Source organism: Crocuta crocuta, unplaced genomic scaffold (genome assembly GCF_008692635.1).
Source record: "Crocuta crocuta isolate KB4526 unplaced genomic scaffold, BGI_CrCroc_1.0 scaffold179, whole genome shotgun sequence".
Classification (NCBI taxonomy): Eukaryota; Metazoa; Chordata; class Mammalia; order Carnivora; family Hyaenidae; genus Crocuta; species Crocuta crocuta.
In genome coordinates, this window is record NW_027551568.1 from 10,817,095 (window position 1) to 10,829,042 (window position 11,948).

General features: G+C 37.7%; 1 protein-coding gene across 3 annotated transcripts in view; it reads left to right on the top strand.

Moving 5' to 3' along the window:
- Positions 1-11,948, top strand: part of CPEB2 (cytoplasmic polyadenylation element binding protein 2) — a 66,713-nt gene that overhangs the window by 50,696 nt on the left and 4,069 nt on the right. For all 3 annotated transcript variants that reach the window (XM_077750492.1, XM_077750493.1, XM_077750494.1), the window contains 3 exons: positions 3,703-3,821; positions 4,105-4,219; positions 6,655-6,836. In XM_077750492.1, coding sequence (XP_077606618.1) covers positions 3,703-3,821; positions 4,105-4,219; positions 6,655-6,836 — 416 coding nt within the window. The remainder of the gene's footprint in view (positions 1-3,702; positions 3,822-4,104; positions 4,220-6,654; positions 6,837-11,948) is intronic.

Below are 11,948 nucleotides of genomic sequence, written 5' to 3' on the forward strand. Positions count from 1 at the left end.
GAAACGAAGACTTTTCTTTGAACATCATTGAAATACAATTTTAGGGGGAAAAACACTATCTTTCTCATGGCTGGATGAATTTTCAAGCCTGGAAAAGAGACTCCAGTAAACGTGTTAAATGGTCTGATTTTGGCTCTGGGAAAGGAAACATGTTAGATTAGTTACTGGCATACAAAAACTAGTTAAAGATTTCTGGTAATGAACTATATGGGCCATCTCCACTTTTTGTCACTGAGAAGTCTAGAACCTCCATCACTAGTTCATGTAGATTTTTAGAGAAATGAAATAATTCAGTGATTCTTGTTTTACATCTTAAGATCTTAAAGAATCAAGAGTATCTTTTGAGTAGGGATTCTGAATCCCAGGCCACTCTAAGAATCTGATTAAAGCAATGTACCTTTTTCTACGTAAGCCTAAATTTTCACCCAGTTTTGGAGTTTACTGTACTTGGAGGTCCTGATGCTTGTTTTAGAAAGAAAATTAACTTCATATAGATCTAGACGTTCATTTGTTAGCTGAGTTGTAATCTGTTGTTGTCCATTGTTTTACTCCCTTGTCCTTTTATAAAACTTAACTGAGTGTTCAATAAAAATGCCAGTTAGTTTCCAATGTTCTGCCTATGTTACCACTACCATGGCCCACTTCAGGAATGTGACTAGTCTGTCCATACCTTTGGCTAGCTCCAGTTTTTCTCCCACAGTACAGCTAGAATAATCTTCCTGAAAACTCATCTAATAGTGCTATTCCCTTGACCCTTGACTTAAAACCCTTCAGTGGTTTCTTTTATTGTTAGAAAAAAGGCAAAAATGCATTTGCCCTGCCCAGCCTCCCTATTTCTCTAGTTTCTTCTACCACTGTTGGCTTCTGTCTCCCATCTGGTTCTAAAAACTTGTACTTTTTTCCTCAGGGCCCTTATGTATGATGTTGTCTCTCCCTGAAGGCTCTTCTCGTGGGTCTTTATCTACTTACTCCCTGCTCAGCTCAGTTTAAATATTGGCTGCTCACAGGAAACTTTCAGGACCCACCTAACAGCTCAAATCCTCCTGTCTTAGGCTCTCCCAGTACTGCTCAGTCCTTTCATACCAGTAGTCATAGCTGCAGTGATTTTGCAAATCTGTGACAATTTTACTAATATCCACTTCTTGCCTTAGTCTATAGGACTATGCCTTTAGTCATCTTTGTATTCTTGGTAATTCACACAATGATAATTGACTAACAAATGATATAAACAACAATAAATAACTGTAGAATAGAGAGAGTCCTTTGACCTGAAGTAGGTAATTAAGGCCTCACTGAGAAGTTTTGAACAAAATCTAAAGGTAGACATCAAGGAATTGAACAACGTTCCAGAAAGGAATTGAAACACAGTTTAGAAAGGAAGGAGAATTGCTTTTTGTGGAGACAGGTGTACATTTTTGCCTGAGCTTCTTTTTCATATAACAGGATAGTGGACTCTAAGCCTGGAGAGAGGCGTTGTCACAAGTCTAATCCAACTGAATAGTTGCTGTCCTTGTTGCTCTTGTTGCCATTGTCATTGTCGTTGTGGTTTTTGTGGTGATGGTTGGTTTATTTTCTGAAACTGGAAAGCAAAACAAAACAAAACTCAAAAAAGTAGCACTGGCAAATCACAGTTCTTTTGGTACAACTGTAGTTATTTGTCATCACCAAAGACCAGCGTTCCCAAGCCTTGTTCTCTCAGCAGTGTTGTCATTGCTGTAATTCATTTTCCATGGTTTGGAAAACACTGATATAGAAGCATCCAGTTAGCGAAGCTGCCTTGTAATTAAGGCAGCACCATGAGCCCTTGGATAGAGCCACATATGTACATGTGTTTCCTTTACAGTGAATGAGGCTCACCCTATGTGGGTATTAACTCACTGTATAGTATGTGTTTGGTAGGAGTATTTTAATACTAAAGGCTTTGCTTTAGCTAGATCATAGATTACCTGCCACACTGCTTAATTAGTTTTGTGATGCAAACATTTCTTCCCTAATAATCAGGCAAATAATTAAGCAATATTAAGAATACTGAATGTAAAGTATTACTTTAAAACTAAGTAAAATGAAAATATTAATATCAAAATTTAATATCACAAATCTTAACATTAAAAATACTGAAATTAAAATACGATTTTAGTAAATTGGTCTTATAACCTCTCAATTATTACAAAAGCTATAACTCTCAAATCCTTAGCTCGTATCAAAATTAAATAAAGCCTTCACTTTAAACCAGTTTTCATTTTTTATTTTCTCAAGTACATTTAAATTATTTCTAGCAACTGAAAAGGTCTAAGATTTTTTTTTTTTTAATCTTGCATAATCAGGTCTTTGGAAGTTTCTATTTGCATAGGTTAGTTTGATGACTTATTTATGCAATCAGGTATTATAATTTTATTAAAATGAAGCACTTTTGTGTCACGTCTGACCTTTGTGGCAATTACAGCCATTGTTGGCAATAAAGATGTGTGTTTTTATTTCAACATAAAACATGACCTCACAGTTACCATTCTTTGTATGATGGAACAGATGTGCATGGCCTCCTGATGATTTCTTCATATTGGAACCAGATTACAGTTCTCTAGGTTCGTTTGCATAGAAATCTTACCAAGGCAAAGAAGTGTTTTTGGTCATTTAGTTCTCAACTTCTAGTAATCATGTAATGGTGAATTTGCAGTGTAAATTTTGGTACCTTCTTTTTATGATGAAATCTGTTCTGCTTAAAGATTGACCACTAGTTATCACAAAAAGAGGAGGAAGGGCATGTTTCCCAAAGGTAGAGGAAACTAAGCAAGAGCTTGGATGCAAAGTCCAAACATAGTCTCCAGACTATTTGAAAGGAGTGTCACTCCTCATCCAACTTGAGGCTTGATTTAAAGTTCTAACCCACGCCGAAGGAACCCATTTCATTACACCTCCTGAAGACAGTTTTCTTAGTATTCGAAGTGGTCTCGCTGACTGTGGACTTTTTCTCCTGCTAAGGGAAATTCGTGGGCCTTTCCAAGTATACGTTAGTCCCAAGTATGCTCCAGAACGTGTCTTACCCTGAGGGCATTGATAAGAATCTTCAGCTTCTAATATTCTCAATGCGTTAATCTTGCCAAGTTCTTTTTTTTTTTTTTAACTTTTTTTTTTTTGAGAGAGAGAGACAGAGCATGAGAGGGGGAGGGGCAGAGAGAGAGGGAGACACAGAATCCAAAGCAGGCTCCAGGCTCTGGGCTGTCCGCACAGAGCCCGATGTTGGGGTCAGACCCACAAGCTGTGATGAGATCATGACCTCAGCCAAAGTCAGATGCTTAACCGACTAAGCTATGCAGGTGCCCCACTTGCTAAGTTCTTTAAGAAGACAGTATGATGTGGGGGCTGTCCCGGGTTTGAAATTATTCCACCAGCTACTTGCTTATGTGACTAACCTTGGGCAAGTAATTTAGACTTGTTGTGAGAATCATATGACATAATTATGTAAAGTTCTTAGCACAGTATTGATAGCAACCACTCTATAGAAGATAGCTAATTAATGAGTATCTGTTTTTGTATGTATTCCATAGGATATCATGTTCTCCTTATAGAAAGTGTGATGGTTCTAGTTCTGTTTGACAGTTAATTTTTTTATTTCCAGTAACACGTATTTTCCAAACCGTACTGAAATTTGGGGTGAAATCACTTACGTTAACATAATTGTCCTATTTTTAATGGTTTTTACAGGCTATGCATTCCTTCTCTTTCAAGAAGAGAGCTCAGTTCAGGCACTGATTGATGCTTGTATTGAAGAGGATGGAAAACTCTATCTGTGTGTTTCCAGCCCCACCATCAAGGATAAACCAGTAAGTAAATACTATTTGAACTTTAGGCTGCAAGTGCAAGTTTACCAAAAACTGTTTTGAGATCATTGTTAATGATAAAAAAAAAAAAAAGTTAAACTGCCATGTTAAGGGTTATGTTTTTAAAAATCTGGGTAATATTTAGTATCTAGATTTAAAAAATAAATGTTTTGAAATCCAGCTATCCAAACTTGTGAAAAATAAAAGGGCAGCTGTTAACTGGCACAAAGCAGCATAAGCTATCGAGGGAGTAAGACCCATTGCAGTAATGTGATTTTCTTCATAGGTTCAGATCCGTCCTTGGAATTTAAGTGACAGTGATTTTGTGATGGATGGTTCTCAGCCTTTGGATCCTCGAAAAACAATTTTTGTTGGAGGTGTTCCTAGGCCATTAAGGGCTGGTAAGTAGAACGTTAAAAATGCGGCTTCTTTAAAAAAAATTTTTTTTATTATGAATTCAGTAAACATCTGGGAGCTGTTGTATACATGGCACTATTGGGTGGGCAGGGGGCAGATTCCTCATGTTCCAGTAGTTGCTCACTACAGAATTCTCAGAAGCATTCTTGAAACCATCAAGTCACTGGAGAAGTGGACATTTATCTATCAATATTAATAGTTAACTCCAAGCAGACTCTATAAGAAGAATCAAAATGCTTCTGACTTCTTAAGTGTAATTCTCTAAGATAGAAGAATTTGAGGTCTATTTGTTTTATGTGGGTTGATTCGGATATCTGAAGAAATACGGGATTTTTGAAAATAGTGTTTTGATAAGTAATAAACTTCTGTTTATCAGTAACCAGGAACTAGACTTTTAGCAGAAGATGTCAAATAGGAACATAATTATAGACATCAATGCCCACCATACAAGCATTTTCTGTGATCCCATATGCCCTGTGAAGTGTGTTAGTGCGTTCCACCACTGAGAACGTCCTCTTCCAGTATTGGAGATGCATGTTAAAAGAACCATTCACACATGTAAATACTTACAGAACATAACTGCTACAAAGAAAGACCACAGAGAATACAGAAGAGCATATAGCCCGGGAATGTGGTGCAATCTGATCTTTAAGAGACACTTGTATTTTAGCTGGCCTACAAGAACGGAAGGAGAAGAGTTGAGGTGGCAGGAGGGTTGTGAAGACTGTGTTTCACACAAAGGGAACAGCATGTTCAAAGATCATTAGTGGAGGGAAGCGGAATGCATTGGAGGAACTGAAAGAAGCCCAAAGTGGCTGACTAGGGGTGTAAGGAAGGAGGGGACAGACACAAAGGCATTGAGAATGTGAATAGGAATCTGGTCCTACAAGTTTAATAAGCTGATTAGGCATTATCCTCAGAGCCAGGGGAAACCAATGAAGAGTTTTAGATAAGTGGAGCTGGGAGTAGATACCGGTAGATGATGTTAGAATCCCACCTTTGTGGGACAGGAGACAGATAATGGGAGCTTGGATTGGAGGTGGCAATGGTGAGAGATCAGAATGCACGCATGTTCATGTTCATTTGTGAGGTAAACACAAAGGCTGACTCTCAGCTTTCAGTCTTCAGCCACTACGTAGATAGTGAAATAGAGAACACTGAGAAGGAAGATTGTGGTCTTGGTTTTGAAAGCAAGTGTGTGGTACCATTTAGAGCTAAGTAGAAATTTCGGTACAGCCATTTGTATCTGATATCTTTTTTAAAAGAATTACTCTTGCTGCTGTTTTGAAAATAAATTTTGAGGGGCCTTGCTACTGTTTTGACTGTAAATCAAAAAGCAAAGAGATAAGGCTATTCCCACGATCCAGAGAGAAAATAATAATAGCTTGGAACAGGATGTTAGTGATGGAGATGAGATTGGATTTTAGATATGTCTTGAAAATCAAATTCATAGGATTACATGTACAGTGGGGAAAAAAGAAAATAGGATGAAACCAAGGCTCTTGGCAACTTCATCTTTTGTATTGCTTACCAACTGAGTCAGCAAAAACTCATTGGAGCAGATTTAATGGCATGGGGGAATATCAGGAGTGCCATTTTGAACATACTGTGTGATAAGGTCTGTTAAATGTCAATATGAGTTGTCCATGAGATGGTTGCATAAATGAGTTTGGAGTCCAGAGAAGAGGCCTGGGCTGGATATAGGAATTTAGGAGCTGGAATCCCATAGATGGTGTTTAAAGCCATGACACAGGATGAAGCCACCAAAGCCACAAGCGTAGAGAGAAATCCATGCACTGAAACTTAGGGTACTCTGACATTGAAAAGTCAAGGAGTGGAGGAGGAACCAGCAAGAAAGACTAAGAAGGAATTACAGTGAGGTCAGGGGGAAATTAGTAGAATAATGTCCTGGAAGCCAGATAGAGAAATAATTTCAGGGAGAAGGAAGAGTTTAACTGTGTTCAGTGCTGCTTCCAGGTAGACTGACCATTGTACTTGGCAATGGCATGAGCGATTAAAATGGATTCATGGGGTTAAAGTCTGGTTATAAAGGGATGAACAAGGAATGGAAAGAGAGGGATTGGGTAGTATGAGAAAAGAAATAGCAGTTTGGCTCTAAAGGGGAGGGAGCGTAAAAATTAAGCAGTCACTGAGAAAGAGAAAAATAGAGTTAAGAGATTTTTTTTTTAAAGATGGGGAATAACCCAGTATAGATGAAAACCTTGTGATACACGAAGGAGAGAAGAGAATTGCCAGGTAACTCTAGTGTTAGGTTGGGCCCCATATGCTGGTGAAAGGATTGGATTTAGAAAACAGCATGAAACTATCCTGTTGACTTTTCCTTTTTAAGAAAGAACTTAAATATTGTTGATTTACAGTGTTGTCTCACATTTGATGGGAACTTCTTTTTCTTTTCAAGTGGAACTTGCTATGATCATGGACCGGCTGTATGGTGGAGTTTGTTATGCAGGAATCGATACAGATCCTGAGCTAAAATACCCAAAAGGTGCTGGTCGAGTCGCTTTCTCCAATCAGCAGAGCTATATTGCTGCCATCAGTGCTCGGTTCGTTCAGCTTCAGCATGGGGATATTGATAAACGCGTAAGTTGCATATTGGGAAATCATTTGACATCCTCTAATGTGTTGAGTCAGTAACATAATTCAAACACTTTATTTTTTTATATTTTACTTTTTTTTTTTTTTTTTTTTAATTCTTAGAGTTAAAAGAGTATTACATCAAAATATCTCTGGGGCGCCTGGGTGGCTCAGTCAGTTAAGGATCCAACTTTGGCTCAGGTCATGATCTCACAGTTCACGAGTTTCAGCCCTGCATCGGGCTCTGTGCTGACAGCTCAGAGCCTGGAGCTTGCTTCGGATTCAGTGTCTCCCTGTCTCTCTGCCCCTCCCCTGGTCGCTTGCTCGCTCGCTCTCTCAAAAAAAAAAAAAAAAAAAAAAAAATTAAAAAAAAAATTTTTTAATATATATCACTGAAATGTAAAATCATTGAACATACTCTGAACTTTAGATACAATACTCGAAATATAAATGTGACTGTAAAAGCATGTCAAATTTTGTTTGTTGTTTTTGTTTTTTATCCACCAGTGAAGTGTTGATATCCATCTTACTGTAGAGGCAGGGCTGGTTTTAAGAGCTTGTACCCTAGAGCCAGATTGCCCAGGATCCCATTTCCACCATTTGCTCTGTAATCCTCAAGAAATTAACCCTCAGTGTGCCTCCTTTTCCTCACTTATCAGATAGAAAGCAATAATAGTATCTCTTTCACAGTTATTTTGAGGATTAAATGAGTTCACATATGTAGCAGCACTTAGAGCTTGGCCTGGCGAGTGTTATTTACGTGTTTTTATTTTTTATTTATCATAAAATTTAAAATAAAAATACACTTTGTATATTTCCCTAAATACACACAATAATAAACCTGCAAATAAACTAAACCTGCAAAATAATTATCATATGGGCACCTGAGTGGCTCAGTCTTAATAAGCGTCTGACTCTTGATTTTGGCTCAGGTCATAATCTCATGATTCTTTGGTTCGAGCCCCATGTTGGCCTCTTTGCTGACCGTTCAGAGCCTGGTTGGAATTCTTTCTCTCCCTCTCTCTCAGCCTCTCTCAGCACCCTCCCCTCTCTCAAAATAAATAAACTTTAAAAAACGTATCCTAAACTTTAAAACATTCACTGTTTAATAGCATTATTTAGGTCATCACAATAAGAACTTTTTAGGAAGCCCTATGAATGTTAACTAAAAGCCAGCCCGTTGAGTAATTGCTAATTGCTAGCACTGATTACCATCCAAAATAAAGGAAAAGAGTGACCAAACTCAATTGTTCACTTACAAATCTGTTTCATACTAAAATCTCTTCATAGTTCCTGTATATAGCTAAGTGGCATTCTAAAATAGTCATGGTTGCTTTATAGTACAGATGAGATATACTAAGAATATGAGGTGAATTAGCTTTTTAATATCCAAATTAGTAGATATAGCTTACGTGGGTATTTATTATCCCAGTAACAGTTTCTTGAAGTTTCTTCTCCAAAGCTATCTATACATTAAAAGACTGTTTTGGAGGGGGAGCTGGTTAAGGAATATGGCTTGACTAGACCATGGATTCTAAAAGTAGTCTCAATTTAATTGCCAAGCCATCCCATTTAAACAAAAAAAAGTACAGCATAGTTTGAGTTCATACATGCAAAGCTTTTTTGGTTTTTGTTTGTTTTTGCACTGTTACTTAAAATGTTGCAAAAAAAAAAAAAGTGGAGGGTCTCTGCTTTAATTCCAACTTGCATGAAAATTTGTTGAACTGGAGTTTCTCTAATCCAGTGGCTTTCACCCTCAGCTGCATGTTAAAGTCACCTGGGAATTTAGAAAAATCTTGACATCTGGGTCCTTCCCCTCACTCCCAGATTCTGTTGTAATTGGTGGGGGACAGCAGGAATTTATAAAGCTCCCAGGTGATTCTAATGTGTGGCCATGCTTGAGACTACCTCTCTAGTCTAACCTTGACTTTTGAAGAGAAGTGATCCTGTTGACTGAGGAAATTACTTATACTATATGTAGCTGTAGTTATTTAACAGGCAGAAGCACAGGGAAAATTGGTGCAGGGTCAAACCTCATCCTTTTTTGTCTCCAAAATGATAGTGAAGGACCAATTATTTCGGGCAGAATATTGATTCTTAAAGAGCAACTCAAAACATATACATGCCTTCTTAAAAGGGCATTGAAATGTTTATTCTTTAGGGTATGTGTTACTAAGGTATATTTTGAACTCTATTTGAAATAATTTGAGGAGTGCCTGGCTGGCTCAGTCAGTAGAGCATGTGACTCTTGATCTAAGGGTTGAGTGTAGAGAGTACTTAAAAATTAAATCTTAAAATAAAAGATATTTGAGCCTTAAGAATTTTATAAGTCACTGGTATTGTTTATACCAAAAAACTATATTAAATAATTAACCTTTATACCTTTCATGTCTCTACTATGAACATAGTTATGAAACCAGAAAAAGAGATTAATTTTACATTTATAACTGATAACCCAAAGATTTGGAGAAGATCGAAATTGTTTATTCAAGCTACTTTTTTGGCTCATGAACACACTGGGGTTTAATGCCCATCTCCCCAATTGCTAGAAAGCAGTCACCACAGAGGTGTAATTCATTGTAATTTTTGTATGTTACTTATTCCATGAGTAATATCATTCACTGTGCCTTCTGGTACTTACCAAAGGGGGTTGTGTTATGCTCCAAGTTGGATAACTAACTATTATTTCATTAATTATGACAAAGTATTACAGATAGGTTCTCTGAAGTAAAATAAGGAAAATCACCATAATAGAAAATGATAGGTACAGAACTGATGAGACTCAAACTCCTCACGTATGCAAGAGATTAATTTTTAAAGATTATTAATCAAAAGTAGGGTTTGGTTATTCTCTAAAATCGTAAGTTTGAAATCAAATTTTCTATGTTTGAAGTTAGTGATTTTGAAGATGAGTAGATGAGCTTCATAATATAATATCTAGAATTTTAAAATAAAAATAACTGAAATCGTTGCACTTTAAGATTTATTCAACAGTTTTACTTTAAGTCCTGAGCACCAGGCATTTTATGAGATTCTGTGGAAATGAAGTAAACAACACAGCGACACTCTGTCTTTAATTAGCTTAAAATCTTACAGTGAAGGCAAGAGATAAAATCATGAGAAAGAAACTTAGAAAGCACATATAAGCATACCACATTTCCTCAAATATAGTTTCTGCTTTGTGCTAGAGATTCTGCTAGCTCCTGGGAACTAAGAATTGAGCAGACGCTTTCCCCGTGCCCGTCTTGTTTATCATCTAGTAACGTGAAATCCAGTAATTCTCTTGGTACTCTGAGATATTCTTTGGTCATTTAATTATAGTTATGATACTATATCATATAATAGTTGAACGATAAAGATTGAGCATAAAAATTTTTTAATTAAGGTCATTGATCTTTTTAAAAAAAATTTTTTTTAACATTTATTCATTTTTGAGAGTGGGAGAGGGGCAAAGAGAGAGAGGGAGACACAGAATCCGAGGCAGGCTCCAGGCTCCGAACTGTCAGCACAGAGCCCGATGCGGGGCTTGAACCCACAAGTGGTGAGATCATGACCTGAGCTGAAGTCGGACACTTAGCCGACTGAGCCACCCAGGAACCACTTAAAGATCTTTTTAAAAACCAAAAGCCAATGGAAAAAAAGTTTAAAACCTTTAACTGGCAAAGAGAAACTATCTTTTTTAAAAAGCCTCCAGCAGGAAAAGATACAGATAGTGAAGAAAAGCAAAATGTTCAATGTACATAAAATATGTTTATCCAGCCCTAGTTCATGAAATGGAAATAAAAACAACCACTTAATTCCATTACCTCTCTATCAAATGTTTATTTTACAGTTCTTGTCATCAACGTTTAGGTTTTTTCCTGTTTGTTGTTGCTGTTGTTACAAATAATGCTTCAGGAAATACCTTTATAATAGTACCTGGGTGGCTCAGGTCATGATCTCAGTTTATGGGATTGAGCCCCACGTGGGGCTCTGTGCTGACAACAGAGTCTGCTTGGGATTCTCTCTCTCTTTCTCTGCCTCTCCCCCACTCACATGTGTGAGTACACACACATTCTATCTCAAAATAGATAAACATTTTTTTAAAAAAAGAAAATACCCTTATATACTCATTTTCTGCATACCTGCAAGTATTCACACATTCAGAATAGAAATTGTTGGATCGTTATTTTTTACCTTGGGCAAGCACTACTTTACCTCTAACCAAGCCCTTGAAACACCCAGTTTTCCCTCCTGTCCTCAGGAAAGGCTGAGGCCTGAGGCTGCCTGGCACTGTCCAGTCAGACAGAGGTGGTGGCCCTCCGTGTGGAAAGTTATTATAGCAGGCAGCACTGGGGTACAGAGTCTGCTGTGTGCCAGGCGCTGTCCTAAATGCTTTTACCTGTGTAATCTAATCCTCACAACTCTGTGAAGCAGGTTCTAGTATTTTTCTCACCTGACAGACGTGGAAGGTTAAGAGGCGTAGCGCTCCGAGCAGAGTAGAGTCTGAGGTCTTCTCCTGAGTCAGGCCTTCTCAGTGTGCTTTTGATTTTATGTCTTAGAAATTCACCAAAGTCTAGACATGCCCTTAATGAGATTATTCACAGTTCTGGTCTGTGTGTGCCAAGTAGTTACTAGCAGGGTACAGACAGAAGTGCTGCCCTGACCAGCAGCCGTGTAGGGTTGAGCCGGCTCCCAGGTGGTATTGAAAACCATTCATCTCCATGCCCTTCTCTTTCTCACTCACAATCACCACCGCTGCCCCCGCAAATATTAACACACACTTGTTTTAAAGATGGTACTCCACCAAGGTGAGGGCAGAATGTTTTATAAATCAGTTAGATTTATAATATTAACTATCTTTGAAAAACATAGGTAAACACCACTCAGTTTATAGTCCTCTGAAGAACACATCAAAATAAAATAAAATTACCAAATTTAAACTAAGTGCTCCTTTAATCACGTGGATATTTATGAACGTGAAACATCTTATAAAAAGATGACCAGTGCAAGAACAGAGTCACTTCATTGTTGTTTTGTTTTGGTTTGGTTTTTCCCCACGACATGGGAAAGCTCTTTCTCTAGGAACCTGCCTACTTTCTCAGTGTTAAATGCTGGCCCTTTTCTTGAGGACTCTGA